General features: G+C 33.9%; 1 protein-coding gene across 7 annotated transcripts in view; it reads left to right on the top strand.

Annotated features, from left to right (window-relative positions):
* Positions 1-18,146, top strand: part of CCSER1 (coiled-coil serine rich protein 1) — a 1,329,329-nt gene that overhangs the window by 525,074 nt on the left and 786,109 nt on the right. For 6 of the 7 annotated variants that reach the window (XR_015250351.1, XM_086704578.1, XM_086704579.1 and 3 more), the window contains one exon: positions 10,569-10,646. The exons of the other annotated variant lie outside the window; for it this stretch is intronic. Coding sequence is in view for 5 of the 6 variants with exons in the window: in XM_086704578.1 (XP_086560704.1) it covers positions 10,569-10,646 (78 nt within the window). In the remaining variant the exon portion in view is untranslated. The remainder of the gene's footprint in view (positions 1-10,568; positions 10,647-18,146) is intronic. 7 annotated transcript variants of the gene reach the window in all.

Below are 18,146 nucleotides of genomic sequence, written 5' to 3'. Positions count from 1 at the left end.
ATTAGTATGTCAGATATGTACTTAGGACTCAGTTGCTGTTTCTCCATTTATGGGATTGGCTCTGTGTTGGATTTGCTCCTAGGGATATACCATCCACTTGGTGGTTTCTAGTAATTTAGGAAGAAACACATTCTATGATCTTAGCAGCATTAGCTGAATGAGAGCATCTCTTTCTCAAAATTCCAACACCATTCCCATAGTTGAATTTCATTTAAATGATTTGGCTCATGTGCCTTGTCTTTTTGTGTCCAATAGAATAATTTGGCTAGGCCTTACTTATATGCTCACATCTATTTCAAGGATATTGGATCAGCACTACTCAAAACAAAATGATTAAAAATTTAGGAGAAATCACTCCCCAAAGGAAAAATTCAGTTGTTAACATAATAAAATGGATTAGATGCTGGGAAGGCAAAAACAGCAGATATCACCTACAAGAAGATATTATAAAGAAAAAAAATAACTTGCATTTTCATTTGGAGAAAACAAGACCAGTAAAAGACTTGTCTCACATTGGTAAGGTTGTTGAGCATGGCCAAAGTACAAAGAGCTACTCTTGATTTAGACATTGAATGCAATTAACTGTTGCTCTCATTTTGGTTTACTGCCAAAATGATAAAGAGTAAGAAAAGGATATACACACTTAAGGAATGAAGTGTGTGGAATCAACTTCTCCCTCGCTAACCTGGTTCTTCACTGAGGTGTGCCTGAAATTCAGTGGTCAGCACCTGGATTGGAGGAGCCCGGGACTGTCAGTGCATTGCCATTTGTAGAACATACCTGATGAAGGACACAAATTAGCTCTCAAGAGTACACCCACTCGAGGCACAAGTACAGAAGTATACCCACTCTTGAGACAGATGGACAGAAGAATGTTCTTCTGTGCCACAATTAGGTACTCTGCATTCCTTTTCTTACTAAGCCTTGGGACAGTCACATCTTAGCAGTGAGAGGAGTCATGACAAAAATTAATATCTAAGGTCAGGGAAGCCTAATGTGTCCTTACTACTCATTAGGTGGCTGAACAAATAAATGACAATCTTCACAGAAAATTGACACATCTGAAAAAATATTCTCAAGAAAAGCAGGCCATTTATACTATAGAAATCTAAATTATCCTATGGACTTTATCAGTAATAACATCATTGATTATTAAAACAACAAAATGTTTTGATATGGCACATTTTAATATAATTTTAGAACTATTAGAATGCATGCTCAAATTAGAGTTAACACTCTTAGGTAAACATTGAATTTTATTAGGGATAGAAAATTACCTTATGAAATTTACCCTAATGGCTTAAAAAATAAAATATTTCACTTATACTCAGACCTGTTTATGTACTCAACAGATTTGAGCTCAATTGATCATGTTTCACTTCAAGAAATTCTTATAAATAAATTTTAATCTCATAGTACAGATCCATTAATTATTCTTTCAGGGGAGTTATAATTAATGGATCTGTACTATAGAATTATGGCCTTCAGTAAATATTAATAATGCAAACTCACTCTACCAAGCACCTTAAGAGTACCCAAACAAATAGATCATTTTATATGGCTGAAGCTTTCCTTCAACATTCCTTAGGGAACATGAAAACATGAAAAACAATTTAACATCAGCTTTTCATTGAGATCTTCATAGAAAATTAAAGATTCTTTGGTGGAGCTGTTACTCATCCCCAAAAAATAGTCTGTCAAAATTCATTTTTATAAAAGTGATAAAAGCTCTAATGAAAGCTTAGAAGCTGTGAGTACAATGACAGTCATGTATTATAAGCCTAAAAATCCTGCTTATATTGCTAATGAAGAATAATTTAAATATTTTTTTTTATTTTAAAAGTTTTGTATTTACAGAAAGGTTGCAGAGGTAGTAGAGAGAACACCATTTACCCCTCATTAAGTTTCCCCTATTGTTATCTTCCTACCTGAGCAGAGTACATTTGTCACAACCAACAACCAATATGGGTACATTACTGTTAACTAAAATTAACAACTTATTCAGATGTTACCAGTTTTCTCTAATATCCTTTTTGCTCTTACAGGATTGTATCCAGTATACCACAATATATTTAATCATCATTTCTCCCTAATGACATGATCTGCAATAGTTTCAGACTTTCCTTTTCCTTTAGGACCTTGACTTTGGTTAGGTTTTCTGCAGAATAACCTCAATTTTGGTTTGTCTGATTTTTTTTTTCTCATAATTAGACTGAGGTAATTGGTTTTGAGGAGAAAGACCACAGGGGTGAAGTACCCCTCTTATCGTATTATGTCATGTTATCTACATGGTAACCTTGATCACTAGAATGAAGTAATGTTTGCTGGGTTTCTCCACCATAAAGTTACCTTTCCCCTTTTCATACTCTTTGGAATTAACTCACTAAACACAGCCTGGGGGTTGGATGTGCAGTGGACTATTAAGTTCCACATCTCGAAGAAACGGAGTGGCATAAATTATTTGAAGTTCTTTTGTAAGAGAGATTTGGCTTTTCTCCCCAATTATTTATTTATTCAGCTCCTTATTTATATATGAATTCATGATCTTTTTAAATTTTGTTGTATCCTTTGAGCTATACTCCAATACTATGTTATTTATTTGTTTCTCCAGTGGTTCCAGCTTTGGCAATTGGGAGCTCTTTCACATTGTCTCTTTGACATGCCCCATCCTTTTATCTTGTGAACATTTCCTTACTTTCTGGAACAACAAGATGGTGTAGAAGTATCTAGTACATCCTTTGCCCCATCCCAGGAATCTTCTCCAAGGAGCCATGGTTCCTTTTATTAGAAGAAACTAATGTCTAAACACTGGGCATTAATAAAGAATATTTTATTTAATAAAATTAGCACATTTTTCTCCAGTATCAAAATACAATATGGGAAAATACAATATGACTTATATAAAAAACATTATCAATACTTGTGAAAAATTACTCATTTTCATGGATAAAAAAGTAACTCCCTGCGTGCTTGGCTGGCTTGGTAGGTAGAGCATGTGACTCCTAATCTTGGGGTTGTAAGATTGAATCCCACACTGTGTGTAAACATTACTTAAAAAACAATAAAGTAAAATGCATTAAAAAAAATAACTCTCAGGGTACCTGGGTTGCTCAGTGGTTAAGGGTCTGACTTCAGCTCAGGTCATGATTTCACGGTTTGTGAGTTTGAGCCCCACTTTGGGCTCTGTGCTGACAGCTCAGAGCCTGGAGCCTGCTTCAGATTCTGTGTCTGCCTCTCTCTCTGCACCTCCCCTGCTCATGCTCTGTCTCTCTCTCTCTCTCTCTCAAAAATAAATAAACATTAAAAAATGTTTTAAGTTAAAAAAAAAAACCCTAATATGTGAATTGATGAAAAAAATTCCAAAACTGAATTTTATTTATTTATTTTTTAATTTTTTTAATGTTTATTTTTGACAGAGAGAGACAGAGTATGAGTGGGGGGCGGGGGCAGAGAGAGAGGGAGACACAAAATCTGAGGCAGGCCCCAGGCTCTGAGGTGTCAGCACAGAGCCTGACACGGGGCTCAAACCCACAGACCGCAAGACCATGACCTGAGCCGAAGTCAGACACTCAACCGACTGAGCCAACTGGGCGCCCCCCAAAATTGAATTTTAATTTAATTTAATTTAATTTAATTTAATTTAATTTAATTTTTGAAAATTATTAAATTTATATATTTATTTTGAGAGAGAGAGAGCTAGCAGGGAGGGGCAGAGACAGAGAGAAGAGAAACCCAATCAAGCTCCATACCATCAGCACGGAGCCTGACACAGGGCTCAAACCCACAAACTGCGAGATCATGACCTGAGCCAAAACCAAGTGTTGGATGTTTAACTGAGCCACCCAGGCAACCCTGGTGGGGTAAAAATTTTAATTTTAATTTTTATGTTATTATATAAATGGCTGACTTGACAATTATATAGCCATCTATACTATCAAGTATAGATCATTTCTGAATCAGCTGAGAGTTCATTACTTCATGTCAAAAGGAAGAACAGAGTACTGTTTTTCAAGGCTATTTCAGTGAGTTCATTTTTTAAGTAATAAAATAGTAGAAGCTTAAAGAAGATGTGACATTCAAAGTATCAACATTCTTTTCTGGTTTAATAAGTATTAATGAATGATGTCTCTTATCCTTTAATCTCTCCATTTCTTTAGTGACAGTATATTGAGTTAAAGCCTTCAACTGTGCACTTTGGTCATTAACAGTTCAGCAGTGTCAGTTGAGAGTGATTAGATTTTCTAGCCAAACATTTTAAGCACTGTTTATAGTAACAGATAATATACCATTCCCCTAAATTGTGGTCTGAAAGTTAACCTGGGAGAAAGTCGTTATTATTGCAACAATATGTTTCTTTCATTATTTGGGTAAGAACACCTGCTATAATTTGTGAACCCTACTGTTCATTTTCTGGATTTTTTAAAATAGAAATACTGTTTTAATATACTTCTATTTTGTTTTTTGTTGTTGTTGTTGCTGTTTTAAAGGTTTTTTTTTTTAATTTATTTTTGAGAGAGAGAGAGAGAGAGTGTGTGTGTGTGTGTGAGAACGGGAGAGGAACAGAGAGAGTGTGAGGGAGAGAATCTGGAGCAGGTTCTGCACTGTCAGCACAGAGCCCAAAGCAGGGCTCAGTCCCACGAACTGTGAGATCATAACCTGAGCCGAAATCAAGAGGCAGATGCTCAACTGACTGAGCCACCCAGGCACCCCTACTTATATTTTGTATACTTATTTTTGTACGTTTATTTTTTCCATCAGCAATAATCTCTAGTAATTCTGGCATCAGTGTTGATAGTCAGCGTAGATACTAGATTGTTAGAGCTGGTACGAGATACTGGAGTCTGAAAATTGCATTGAGTCTGAAATTTGCTACTTCTGGCCTCTTTGTAAGTTATCCTTGATAATTCATATGTATATTTAAGAATCATCTCATAGGACCCAAGGAAAGTTCTAGTCAGCCTCCTGCCATTGTTTTCCTCTTATGTCGCAGCTCTTAATATGCCACAGAGGCATGGTATTTGCAGAACTTCTCTAGATGCTTAAATCATTTTTTATTCCATTGAGAAATTTGAACAAGAAGATCATATTGCTCATCTTACTGCTTAGAATTTTATTTAAAATAGCTTTTTCCATTTCTACTTGCACCCTCTTTTTTCCTCAAAGATGAGTCAACTCATCAGTCTCCGAGATGATAGACACATTGCTTTTCTTGCCATTTCTGTTATCCTTCCCACCTAAAACTTTACTTCTCTCTCCTTCTCCAGTTCCTCTGCCCAGGAAGTTCCATAATCGCCAATTCTGATGAGAGTCTCATGTATTAATTTAAAATTTTCGGTATGTTAGCAAAGATTTCTTCTCTTCCCTCCACAAACCCACAAGCAGATAATATCTCCACGTTTTTGCTTATTGTAATTAAACTATGTGAAGCTACTGTTAACTGTTAGATTCCCACCAAATGAGGGAATTGGCTAAATGCTTGAGGTGATTTGCTAAATACAAATTAAGTTTTGTGAAAGTCTTTTGCTAGATTGTGTACAAGTATTAATGTTATTTGATGTTTCTTGTACAACAAGAAATTGCAAAACATTTTCAAAGATTAGAATACTAACTATGCTGTTTTTTGGCCATGATGTTTGAACTGAAAGTTTAATAGCTGGAAACATAAGTAAAAAATATATATATTTGTGGACTTGAAGTTGAACAAGGTTTCTCAGGTGAATCACCAAAAGTATAAACCATAACAAAACAAACAAAAAGACAAATAAGATAGAAATCGTTGGTTCTTTTAAAGACAGTATTAAGAAAACAAAGAAATAAGCCAGAAACTGTGTGAAAATATTTATAATACACATATACAACAAATAATTTATATCCAAATAACCCACTCAAAAAGAAAAATAGATGAAATAGTTTAACAGACTCTTCACAAAACAAGATATACTAATGGTCAACAAACACATGAAAGATGTTCAAAATCATTAGTTGTCTATGGAAATGAAAGTTAAAACCACAGTGAGCTACCATTAAACATCCCTTGAATGGCTAAAGTTAAAAAAAAAAAGACTAGGGGCGCCTGGGTGGCGCAGTCGGTTAAGCATCCGACTTCAGCCAGGTCACGATCTCACGGTCCGTGGGTTCGAGCCCCGCGTCAGGCTCTGGGCTGATGGCTCAGAGCCTGGAGCCTGTTTCCGATTCTGTGTCTCCCTCTCTCTCTGCCCCTCCCCCGTTCATGCTCTGTCTCTCTCTGTCCCAAAAATAAATAAAAAAAAAAAAAAAGTTGAAAAAAAAAATTAAAAAAAAAAAAAAAGACTAATACTACCAATATTAGTGAGATACAATGCAAATTGAAGTGCAATGTTTTTAACCCCTTTAGAGAATATTTGTCAATTTGTTATGAAATTGGCATAATAATGGATATAAATTTACCACAGGACCCAGGCAATTTCACTGTTAGGTATTTATCCAAGAAAAGTGAAAATGTATGACCACAAAAAGATAGATAGATAGATAGATAGATAGATAGATAGATAGATAGATAGATAGATAGATAGATAGATATACATACACACACACGCACACACAAATGTTCAGCATGGCTAATAGTTCCAGCCTGGAGACAACTCAAACTGTACCAACAGGTGATTGAATAGACAAATTGTGGTTTGCCCTTAAACACTACCTGACGTTTAAAAGGATGGATCCTGAAACATGCAACAGCATGACATGATGCATTTCAAAATCATTTTGCTGAATGAGAGGAACCGGGTGTAAAAGAGTTCATAAAGTACATTTCCATTTACGTGACATTCTGAGGAAGGCAAAACTAACCTATAGAGATACAGCATATCAGTGTTGCCCAGGACCAGGAAAGGGGGTGCCATTTGAATGCAAAGGAGGATGAGGGAACAGTTTGAGGTGATGAAAATGTTCTAGATCTTGGTTTTGTTAGTATACATTTGTCAAAAAGTCACATAACCACATTTAAAAGTTGCATTTTAGTATAGGTATGTTATACTTCAGTAAAGTTGATTTAAAGAAAAAGATGAATTGGAGGTGAGGGATGAGGTAGTTTGTGAAGTTAGGAGATTTATATAATGGAAACAGCAACAGCAAAGTGAGTAGTTTCTTCAAACCAAGATGAGTAGAAAGAATTCTGGAGAACAATATGCATGAGAAGAGGGTGATATTCACTAGACTATCTTTGATAGTCTCACAGGTCTTGTCTAGATTTTATTATTAAACTTATAAGTCACACTAAACATTAAGCCCAATTTGGAGAAAAATTAAAAAAAAAAAGGACTTGGCATATATGCAGTAGAAATAGAAGGGTGAGGGAGGTCTACCAATTGGGGTGGACAAAACATTTTGAGTATAGGAAAAATATTAAGTTCATATTATTTAATCACCCTAGTGTTGGAAAGAAGCAAGTATCTACTGGACTTAGAACCAGAAAACCAGGTTTTTAGGACACTTGTTAGAATTAGGATAGATGTCTTATATCAAGAACATCTTGTACATTCTGTACTGGGTCGGAAAGCCAAAGTGTGTTAAATGAGAATTAGGAGACTTTTGTTGTTGTTGTTGTTGTTGTTGTTGTTGTTGTTGTTGGGATGATTTGTTTATTTTACAGAATAATTCTTCTGTATTCCAAAGATAGTCACTTTCACATTATTGAGAACCAGCCATTTCCAAAGGCTCTGAAATATATCAATAGCAGATGAAGCCATCATTCTAACAAAATATTTTATGAAGAAAATTGTGAATGAACATATAGTGTTAGCTTTTAAAAACTTCAAAGTAACTTAGGAAATACTTCGTTAATTTGTATTTAGATATGCAATTGCATTGGTATTGCTATTATTAAATGAAGGAGTAAATTAATTAAAGTATGAAGTATGGATAAGATTTATATCTGTAGGGTTTATACCATAATATCAGACACAGTATCTAAAAGTGTAAGCAAATTGGAATGGCATCTAAATTACAGGTCACTTGACAATTAAGTGCAGTATGGCAGATGTTATATAAGATTGATTTGTATTTTTAAAACATTTTTCTCAAGATTCCCTAAGAGCAATAGAATTAAAGTGTCATACTGTAAGATGGATTTGAAAGTTAAAGCAGGAACACAGTTTTCTCTAAGAATGACATTCAAAGAATCAAGGTTAGATGACGCAGATTTTGAAGTCTGCTTTCCAACAGTGCTTAGAATGACACATTTTATTTCTGGGAAGTTGTTGGAGACCTCAACCCTAAAAGAAGTTAACCATGAAGCTTGATTTTGGCATATGTTCTTATGGAGGTTCAAAAATCTTCCATCTGCAAAAATGTGATACAGGCGTTTAAATTTTCACAACTGAATGTCATCTTCTGTCTCTTGAATATATGATTTTTTAAGGGCGTGATACTTTAATATGCTTTGCAGAGTATCAATAGTTCAGGGAAATACCAGATAATTCAACTGTATATGACCTGTGTTCTATTACTTGCTTAATTTCTCATGAGAAATCTAATGAGAGAAACAGTTCACAAGTCTTGTTTTTTCTAGTGCGGGGGAAAAAAAAAGTTGTTTTGTTTTTTTTTTTAATTTAGAATCCTGCAGTAAATTCATTCCTAAGAAAGCCTTTGTTTCTCCATTACATCATATAATCAGATAGTGAAAGTCAGCATTTCAGAATATTCCCTGATTTTGATCAAATAATGGACAAGAAGCTCTGAATAAATTTAGAAATTAAGTCAGTAGTCAATTCACTTCAATTATCTAGCGTATATATTTTCCTGCTTCCTTCAGTAGATTATTGTTCAGGTTTTTACCTAATATCCTCTGTTAGACATTTTAGGTCAATGTGCAGTCTTACATCAATTTCTGAAGCAGGTGCAGTACATGGTGTATAAAAATTATACTGAATATCTTGGTTCCTATGCTTATAGTTCTTACACATTGCTGCTGAACTAGAGTCAGAAATAATACCACTTGAAGGATATTTTAAATGTATCCAATTTATGGTACACCTGAATCATATGAATTGAAAATGATCTCATGAGTGGAAAGAGACTCTAAGAATTGTAATAGTTGCAGCATCTTGTCTTTGAACATGTTCCTTTTTGGAACTTAAGTCAGCCAAACTTGTATGCTTATTCCTATATCACAATCAAAATTAATCTGTTCTTTTGCTTTAATCTTTACTACAAAATGTTCTGTATTTGAGTGCATGCACAGTTGGTAACCAAGCTGGAAAATGTTGCTGTGCATTCTTTTCAGTTTTATTTGCTTATCTACTTAAATGGAATAATTACCCTGAGAGAGTGAGTTAAGGGTATAGTAACATAACTTCTGTTGCTCCCTATTATCAGTATTTTTTCATTCTTTTAGAAAAAATAGTGATAAGCTTGGGGGGGCGCTAAAAAAATTTCTTCTTATTTAAGAAATGTTAATTGATTACATTTTTACAGGACTAAAAGAACAACATTATCAACATTCCAATAATTCTCTTTTTGCATAAATCCTTTATTCAAACATTTTGTTTGTTTGTTTGTTTGTTTGTTTAGCAGTATATAAGAAAGATTGTAAAATTTCAGGGGCTATGAATATGGGAATTTAAAAATGTAATACTTCTTGATTTTGCTTTGCAGCTTGATGACAGATACCGTTTCATAATGAATAAAAACTGGATACAATTATTTAAATCTTCATTAAATAAAAGTGAAAATACTTTTATTTTTTTTTTTTATTTTCGTTTACATTTATTCATTTTTGAGAGACAGAGGGAGGCAGAGCACAAGTGGGGGAGGGGCTGAGAGTGAGGGAGACACAGAATCCAAAGCAGGCTCCAGGCTCTGAGCTGTCAGCATAGAGCCCAACATGGGGCTTGAACTCACAAACTGCGAGATCATGACCTGAGCCGAAGTCGGACACTTAACCGACTGAGCCACCCAGGTGCCCCAAAATGAAAATACTTTTAAAAATAACATTTGAAAATCAGCCTGGAAGACATCAAATAGCAACATAGTAAATCATCACAGATATAGTGTAACTTTCAAAAAAAGGTAAAAATCTAAAGTAAGCAAATATACTTTCAAATACTGCCCTAGCACAAAAGATGATCATTGTATTTAATAAAATTCTCTTGGAATGTACATTAAGAAGTCATAATTAGACTATTTTTTTCAGATAACTATTTCTAAATGAGGAATGATTCAGTATATAATAATCATTCAGATTTTTCTATGCCCATATTTAACTTATTTTTTTATATGAGGAGGGATTTGATTTTAAATTAGAAATAACAAAAATAACTACCCAAATGCATCTTTTTTTAATGTTGTTTATTTATTTTGAGAGAGAGTGTGCACTGCTTGAGCGTGTTCCACGAACCAGGGAGGGAGAGAGAGAGAATCCCAAGCAGGCTCCCCGGCTGTCAGCTCAGAGCCAGATGTGGGGGATGGATCTCACAAACCATGAGATCATGACCTGAGCTGAAAGTAAGAGTCAGGGTCTTCAAATGACTGAGCCACCCAGAGGTCCATCTAAAATGTATCTTTTTGATTACATTGTGTTTTCCTTGCAGAGTGCCGATATGAGCCCAGCAAGTAGCACAGCTTCACTTCCTGTTAGTCCTCTTACTGAAGAGCCCTTGCCTTTCAAGGTAAAATAAATAAACAATTTATTAATTTAAAAAATTATGATATTTTTAGTATAACAAAATAGTTCATGGTTGAGATAAGGTGAACTGCTTTAATATAATGATCTAATTTCAAATGGTAAAATCTTTGTTTTTGTTCTGTTGTCATTTTGGTTGGTAAAGGAAAGTCAAGGTTTGGAGTAAAAGTTCATACTTTATTTATAGAACACATCATTTGCCTTGCATGTAACAAATAGGGATTTCTTTATAATAGTTTGATGTCACATGAATTAGAGGTTTCAAATCTTTTGTGTATCTTAGTTTAAGCAATAGATTTAGAATGAATTCTTTCGCCCTCATTGAGTAGTTAAATTTTCATTTGCTGTTTAAATTTTCATTGATGACTCTAGGTCATAATTGATGAAATATGCAATTTTTACAAATAAAAATGAACAAAATCAAAAACTGAAATATGGAATCATTCCTCTGAACACATTATATTTTAAAAATATTTAAGTAAATATGTAAATATGTAAAATATGTATATTTTAAGCAGTATGGTTAGTAGAATTCTTCAGTTTGGGAGACTATATGCATTATAAGTGAGACATCATTTTCTCGTTTTGCTGTTTAAGATTTGATGTATCTCTTTAAACCAAAGCTTGCAGATCAGCTATTTTATGTTTGTTTCAAGGGTGTTTGAATTTCATCAAAATTGTTATAAAGAAAGACAATCCTTAAGATCATGGCAAAAAACACTCGGAAGGTTGGGATTTTACACTTACATGCAATAGTTTCAGTTTAATTTGGTTTAAAGACTGGTAGATGTACATTTTGGGATGTATTATGATTTTCATGATTTTTGGATTATCATAAAATGTTATTGTATTTTTTTCTTTTTCATGTGAAAAGTATAACTTACTCAACTTCATATTGCTTATACCTAGTACAGTGGCTGGCATTGATTTCCATACACTAAGTATTTGCTGTATTGTTAAAATGAAAATAATAGAAAGCTATGAATTTCATTGCGTGTTTTTAGCTTTCTAATTATAGATGCTTTGTATCTTAATGATGGGCAATAATAATTAAAAGGTTTTCTATCAGAGTATGGTTAAATACTGTTTAGTATTCTGATTACATTGTTTATTGAGAAATCTTTATTATTCTATGACAAAGAAGAAAATGCTAACATTTCAAAGTTTAATGTTACTTAATGTTTCTATCTTATGGCATATGGGACAAATTTACAGAAGAATCATATCTTTAACAAGATTTTAATTGAATTCTCAAAGCATTACTAGAAACCATTTTTTCTTTTTAATATATTGATAATGACTATACTCCTTGAAAATTAATGTATTTTTTAATGGAGGTAAAAGAAAAGGCCAGATATATTCCAAAATGTGCTGACACAAAGCTAATATAAATATAATTATTTTAGTTAGTTTCTCGACTGCTTCTAAGAGATCAATAGTGTTCCCATGTTAATGCGTGTAAGTGGTTTTATAAGCAATTAAAACTTCTAAGTGCTTATAATATATAATATTAGCTTTTGGTAGCCAATGTAGTTATAGTGCCTCTTAATTTACTTCTTTTGTGAAAGGAATATTATATGTATTATTTAATCATATATAAAAAACATCCTCTAATATTTAAAAGTGTCTAAAATTAGAGTTTGAAATTATGAAATAAAACTCCTGCATTTGTTTATTCACCACTGTTCTCATCATTCCCTATTGTAGTCATGTCTGAGCATGAAAGCGTTTGAGAGTATCCCTTCATAGAAAAAGATGAATGATATGCACAATTCTCTATGTACACTACAGTAAACTCACAGACTTCCCAGTCACACTCTTGATGCTGAGATATTTCTAGGATTCCAGGTTTACATGATTGTGCAGACAACTATTATGGGTATACATTTGAAAATAATAGGTAAATGTATAATCTCTGGTTTTGTTTTGTTTTTAATAAAGCATTCAGGGTTACATACACAAGCGGTCTGTTACCTACCACAACATCATTATGGAAGGGCCAAGGTATAACTAATTTTGCATGGGTGGGAATAATATTTTATCAAATAACCATAATAGAATTATAAAATTTCAAGATCACTCATCTGAGAGTGTGATTTGAGAAAAGAGAGACAGAGAGAGAGAATAGGCTGCTTAACTGTAAATTACAATGTTTATTTCTTTATATAGAATAACATTGAACCAAATTGACATTAACTTTGATGTGTCCATTCCAGCCTATTCTACCTTTTTTTCATCTGCCATTCTTGATTTCTCTCAACCATCTAATTACTTCCAATCTACCCTACCTCCTTTCTTGGCTCAGATAGATATTCCACACTGAATGCCTTGGGGTTGCCAAACAATACTGTTCTTTCATAAGATGATCCTTTTAATTTATTTGTAAGTACACAGTTATTAGCAGCCTCAGTCCATTCCCAGAACTAACAGTCTTGAAGCTGAAGCTGGCTCACTGCTAGTGACCCCTCCATAAGAGTACACTTTATTATGGGCCATGATTCTTTTGTCAACCACACTTATTCCGTATTTAAAAATTTATTTGTACTCTAATGAAGCGTGATTGCTAGATTTTAGTTCCTTTTTTTCTCCAAAAGAAAAACATCTTTTCTTTAATTAGATATTTTAGCAAAAGGTATTATCCTCCTGTGTGCCTTTATTCTTACCATGTGATAAATTCAATGGCTAGAAATGAATTCAACTCTATTTTTCTTTACACTCTGCTTCAAGAATGCACAAAGGCATTAAAGAATACCCTCCATTAATCAATCTTCAAAATCCAAATATAAACACAGTTTACTCATTGCCATTCTTGGCCCATTAAGTGCTGCTTTTCTGTGATACTTGGGTTCCTGAAGTGTCTAATGAGATTGGATATCCAATGCCTAGAACATACAATACAGCCACCCTCTCTAAGGCCCAGCCACCTTCTCCAGGAGCTGACCCAGAGTGGTGCTGGTATATTTCCCGAGTCTCCTCTCCTTGTGAAATCCAAAATTCTTAGATTCCTTTTATCCTCAGAAATCACCATTTAGTCTAGACTAGAGAAGTTCCTTTTTTTTTTTTTTTTTTTTTCAAATTTCCCTTGGGATTTTCCTCTTTTGTTTAATCAGCCAGGGCCTAAATCTTCTCAATGTATTTTTTAGAAACAGAATTGAGGAAAGTAATTGTCTGAACTGTCTGAAGATTTTTCTTACCTCACACAGACCTTACTTTGAGAAGCATAGAGCCACATTATTGAACCAAACGTCAGAGAGATGGAATTACAGAAATAAATTAATGTCTTAAAAAATTAATCTTGTCATGCAGTGCTGGGATATTAGGAGAAGAAATGATGCTAACTCCCCTTGACTTTAGAGCCTAAACTCAGGATTTAGTAACATGTAGTAATAAACATAGTTTTTTCTCACTTATATAAATAGTGTGTAGAAAAAAAAAAATAGTCCCAGAAAATACACTTATCAACTATTTGGATGAATTATTCTTTAAATTTGTTTGTCTACAGTTTCTATAATAATCATTGATTTCTACTTTAAAAGCAATGTTTATTTTTAAGAGAGCAGAAAAGGAGAGTTGAGAACATTAGAGGCAATCTTAGTCTAGTTAGGAAATTACCTGGGATCAGATCTCAGTTCTGATACTTTCTAACTATATGACCTTGAGCCTGTTACCTGGTGTCTTGATTTTCCCATCTACCAAGTGGGAACAACAACAAATTTTTCTTCATTGCATTTTTATAACATTCAACAAGTTAATAAATAGAAAGTGTTTCAAATAATGCATAGTATGAAGTATAGATATTAACTATTATGTTTTGTAGAACAAATATTTCTAAGTTTAAGGCAAGAAGTTCTGTATTTTATAAATAACATGAAGCAGAATTATTTCCACTTAATCTCTTGTCCTTTATTTCCAAATGTGAGAGTAGTAACGTGCTTTGAACATAAATTCTTTACTTTGCTGAAGAATAGTATTTAATATTCATTTCTAGAAGTCATGCTATTTATTTTCTACCCTTGAGTATTCAGATAAACTCATATATCAGATTCCTTATATGAAAAATAATTAATGGAAATGCTCATTAATTATGAGGGAGAAGGAGTAAATACAATAATCTGTCTTAAGGGAAAAATGTTAAATATAATAACACATTACTTGGAAAAAAGAAATACATAATTAATGGTTCTGTAACCATAAAGATATATGGTATCTTTTTTTTTTTTTAATCGGGAATGCACTGTAGTGTATTTTCTTTAATTTCCCAAACCACCACAAGAGGTAACCTGGTAACCTCCTAAATGCAAACTCTGCTGAAGGAACATTGTTCATCACATTGGATACTGGAAAAAAGACACATTGCAAACAAAGTACTGTTGATGTTTTACTCTTTGTCAGTATACCAAGTAGGCCAGTTTATTTTGTCTGACAACATAATGGAAAAGAACACATTTGGAGACTCCAGGAAGGAGGAGTCAGATAGTGGCATGACCTTCCCAACATCATCTGTTGTATATCTTGCATATTTGGGATTGTGTGTGTGTTTATTGCTGTTGTTTCTCATTGAGTGAGTATAATGGCCTCTCTTATTGCTGGAAATTACTTTTTTTTCATGTCCCAAAAATAGCCCCAAATGGTATATTCTGAATTTCTGCTAATTTTTTTTTTTTATTGTGCCATGGATTCCTTCCTTCCTTCCTTCCTTCCTTCCTTCCTTCCTTCCTTCCTTCCTTCCTTCCTTCGTTAGTGAATCAATTTACTGAGTTGTGCTTGATAATATTGTAGGCACTGGTGTTTCAATGCAGATAACACAGACTAAATTCCTGCTTTCATGGTATTTGGGTTCTAGTGAGGAGGGATAGACAATAAAAAAATAAATATATAATGTGTCAGATAGGGATGTTAAATACTATGATGAAGAATAAAGCAGAGTTTGGAGAATAGAAAGTAACTCTAAAGTATGATACTGTTTCAAAATGAATGGTCCAAGAAGGCCATTCTGATTCGGGAATATTTTAGCAGAGACCATAAGGAAGAAAGGGAGTACCACTTGTCTATGGGAAGAGGCTTGAGAACAGTGCAAAAACTATGCAGTGGAACTCTTGGCCTTTTCAGGATCAATAAGAGGGCCATGTGGTTGGAGCAGAGTGAGTGAGGGGGCAAATAGTAAGAGATCAAGTCAGAGAGAAACCAGATCATGAAAGGCCTTGTAGGCTACAGTAAAGACTCAAGGTCTTGCTTTACATGAGATGGGAAACCATTAAAGTGTTTGCAAAAAAAGGAATGGCAGAGTTAGACTTTTATTTTAAAACTATTACTTTGACTTTGGAGACATGGTAGAAGGACATCAAGGCCCCTGTAGGTGAGAGATGATGGCAGCTTAAACTGGAGTAAAAGTTGAGAGGGTAATAAGCACTGGTGGGATTTTGGACATGTTTTGAATGTGAATCTGCAGGATTTAATGGTATATATATCAAAAAAGATCAATGTCAAATATTATCCCTGATTCTATTTTCTCTACATCACTCTAGTTTTATTTATTTTGCTTTTTCTGATGTTTCAAATAAGTAGATATCATAATGTAAAGATTAATGAAATCTTATTTGTTTATTGTTTTGGTTTAATTATGTTAGTAGTAGTAAGGCAGATGGATTAGCTAAGAGATGGCAAATAATGTCACTTTTACCGTGGCTAATATTCTTTTAGGGAATACTAACTTCTAGTAATCTTTATTTTTCTTCCAGATAACTGAAAACCATACAGGTAAAGCTAGACTTATAATTTGAGGTAGATTCTAAGATCAATAGTTGTGGGACAGAAATATGATTCCTTGGTGTTTAGTGGAAGAAATAAGCAGGAAAAAACTTTTTTTTTTCCAAAGGATAGCTGATAAATTTTGAAGACAAAATCACGCTGTGATTACTATTTAAGGAATGTGCTTATGCTATAGTAATAATTTTAAATACAAAATATAGCACCAAATGTTTTCCTAATGGTAATAAATTTTAAGAGACCTATTATTAATGTGCATGTTTTAAGCCATTATTTTTGATAACTTAAAAATAAAATGATTCTTTCTTTCTTTCTTTCTTTCTTTCTTTCTTTCTTTCTTTCTTTTCTTTATTTTTAGTTATCTATTTCTGTGTAATAAACCATTCAAAAGTTGGCAGCCTAAAATAATAATTTCTTATTGCTGTTTATGATTTTCCGTGTTGACTAAACTTACCTAGACAGTTCTTATTTGAGGTTTTACAAGTGGGTACAGTAAGAAGTAAGTGGATAATGGAGTTATCTGAAGGCTCAAGTGGAGTAGATACCCAAGATGACTCCTTATGGATTAACTTGAGTTTTCTCACAGCATTTCCCCACAATATTTTAGATTAGTTAGGTTTATTACATGAAAGCTGGCTTCCCCCATAGTGAATGTTCTAAGAAGTGGAAGCTGCCAGGCCAATTATGGAAAAGACAAAGATACATACCGCTTTACCTCCACATCTTTCTTTTGGTTAAGCAGTCACATGGTGTGTCAGTGGTCCCTGAAGCTACCCCAGCATTCAGATGTTTATTAGAAGGACTCAGAATTCAGGGGCACCTGGGTGGCTCAGCCGGTTATGCGTCCAACTTTGGCTCAGGTCATGATCTCGTGGTTCGTGGATTCAAACCCCACAAAGGGCTGTGTGCTGACAGCTCAGAGCCTGGAGCCTACTTCAGATCCTGTTTCTCCCTCTCTTTCTGCCCCTCCCTTGCTATCTCTTTCTCTCTCCCTCTCTCTCAAAAATAAACATTAAAAAAAAAAAAAAAGGACTCACAGAATCCAGTATGTCGTCATAAACAGCACACACACATTTCTCCCAGCAATGTATGTGGTAGTTCTACCCAATAAAGCCCACTAGCAATTCAGCCTCCAAAGATTCACATAGGAACCCTGTACCTAGAGCAGAAATTCTAAACTTCTAGAAAGAAATCAGGTGTTAAGCATTAACAATACTGTTTATATAAATTACTTAGGCACAGTGAGGCACTCTTATTACTTTTTTTTATTATTGAAGTATAATTGACTTGCAGTTTTACTTTCGGGCATACCTCAGGCACTCTTATTAATTATGGAAAGTTTGATATCAATACGGGGTGCTGGTTACCAGTCAGGTGCTCAGAAGCCAACCAGTGGCCAACCTTGAAAGTAAATCTTTCTAAGGATAGCATATTAGTTTGCTAGGGCTGCCATAAATAAATACCACAATTATGTGGATAAAAGAATTTTTAATATATTTTCTCACAGCTCTGAAGGTGATAATTTTATTTCTTTGTAAGTTTTTATTTTAATTTCTGTTAGCCAACATAGTGTGATGTTTTAGTGATTCAGCACTTCCATGTATCACCTGGTGCTCATCACAAGTGCACTCCTTAATACCCATCACCTGTTTAACCCAACCTCCCACCCAAGTCTCCTCTGTTAACCGTCAGTTTGTCATCTATAATTAAGAGTATGTTT

The sequence above is a fragment of the Puma concolor genome, chromosome B1 (assembly GCF_028749965.1).
Source record: "Puma concolor isolate L17-30 chromosome B1, mPumCon1.1.hap2, whole genome shotgun sequence".
Lineage (NCBI taxonomy): Eukaryota > Metazoa > Chordata > Mammalia > Carnivora > Felidae > Puma > Puma concolor.
The sequence above is the reverse complement of the archived record's forward strand: the minus strand, read 5'-3'. Positions and strand labels throughout refer to the sequence as shown.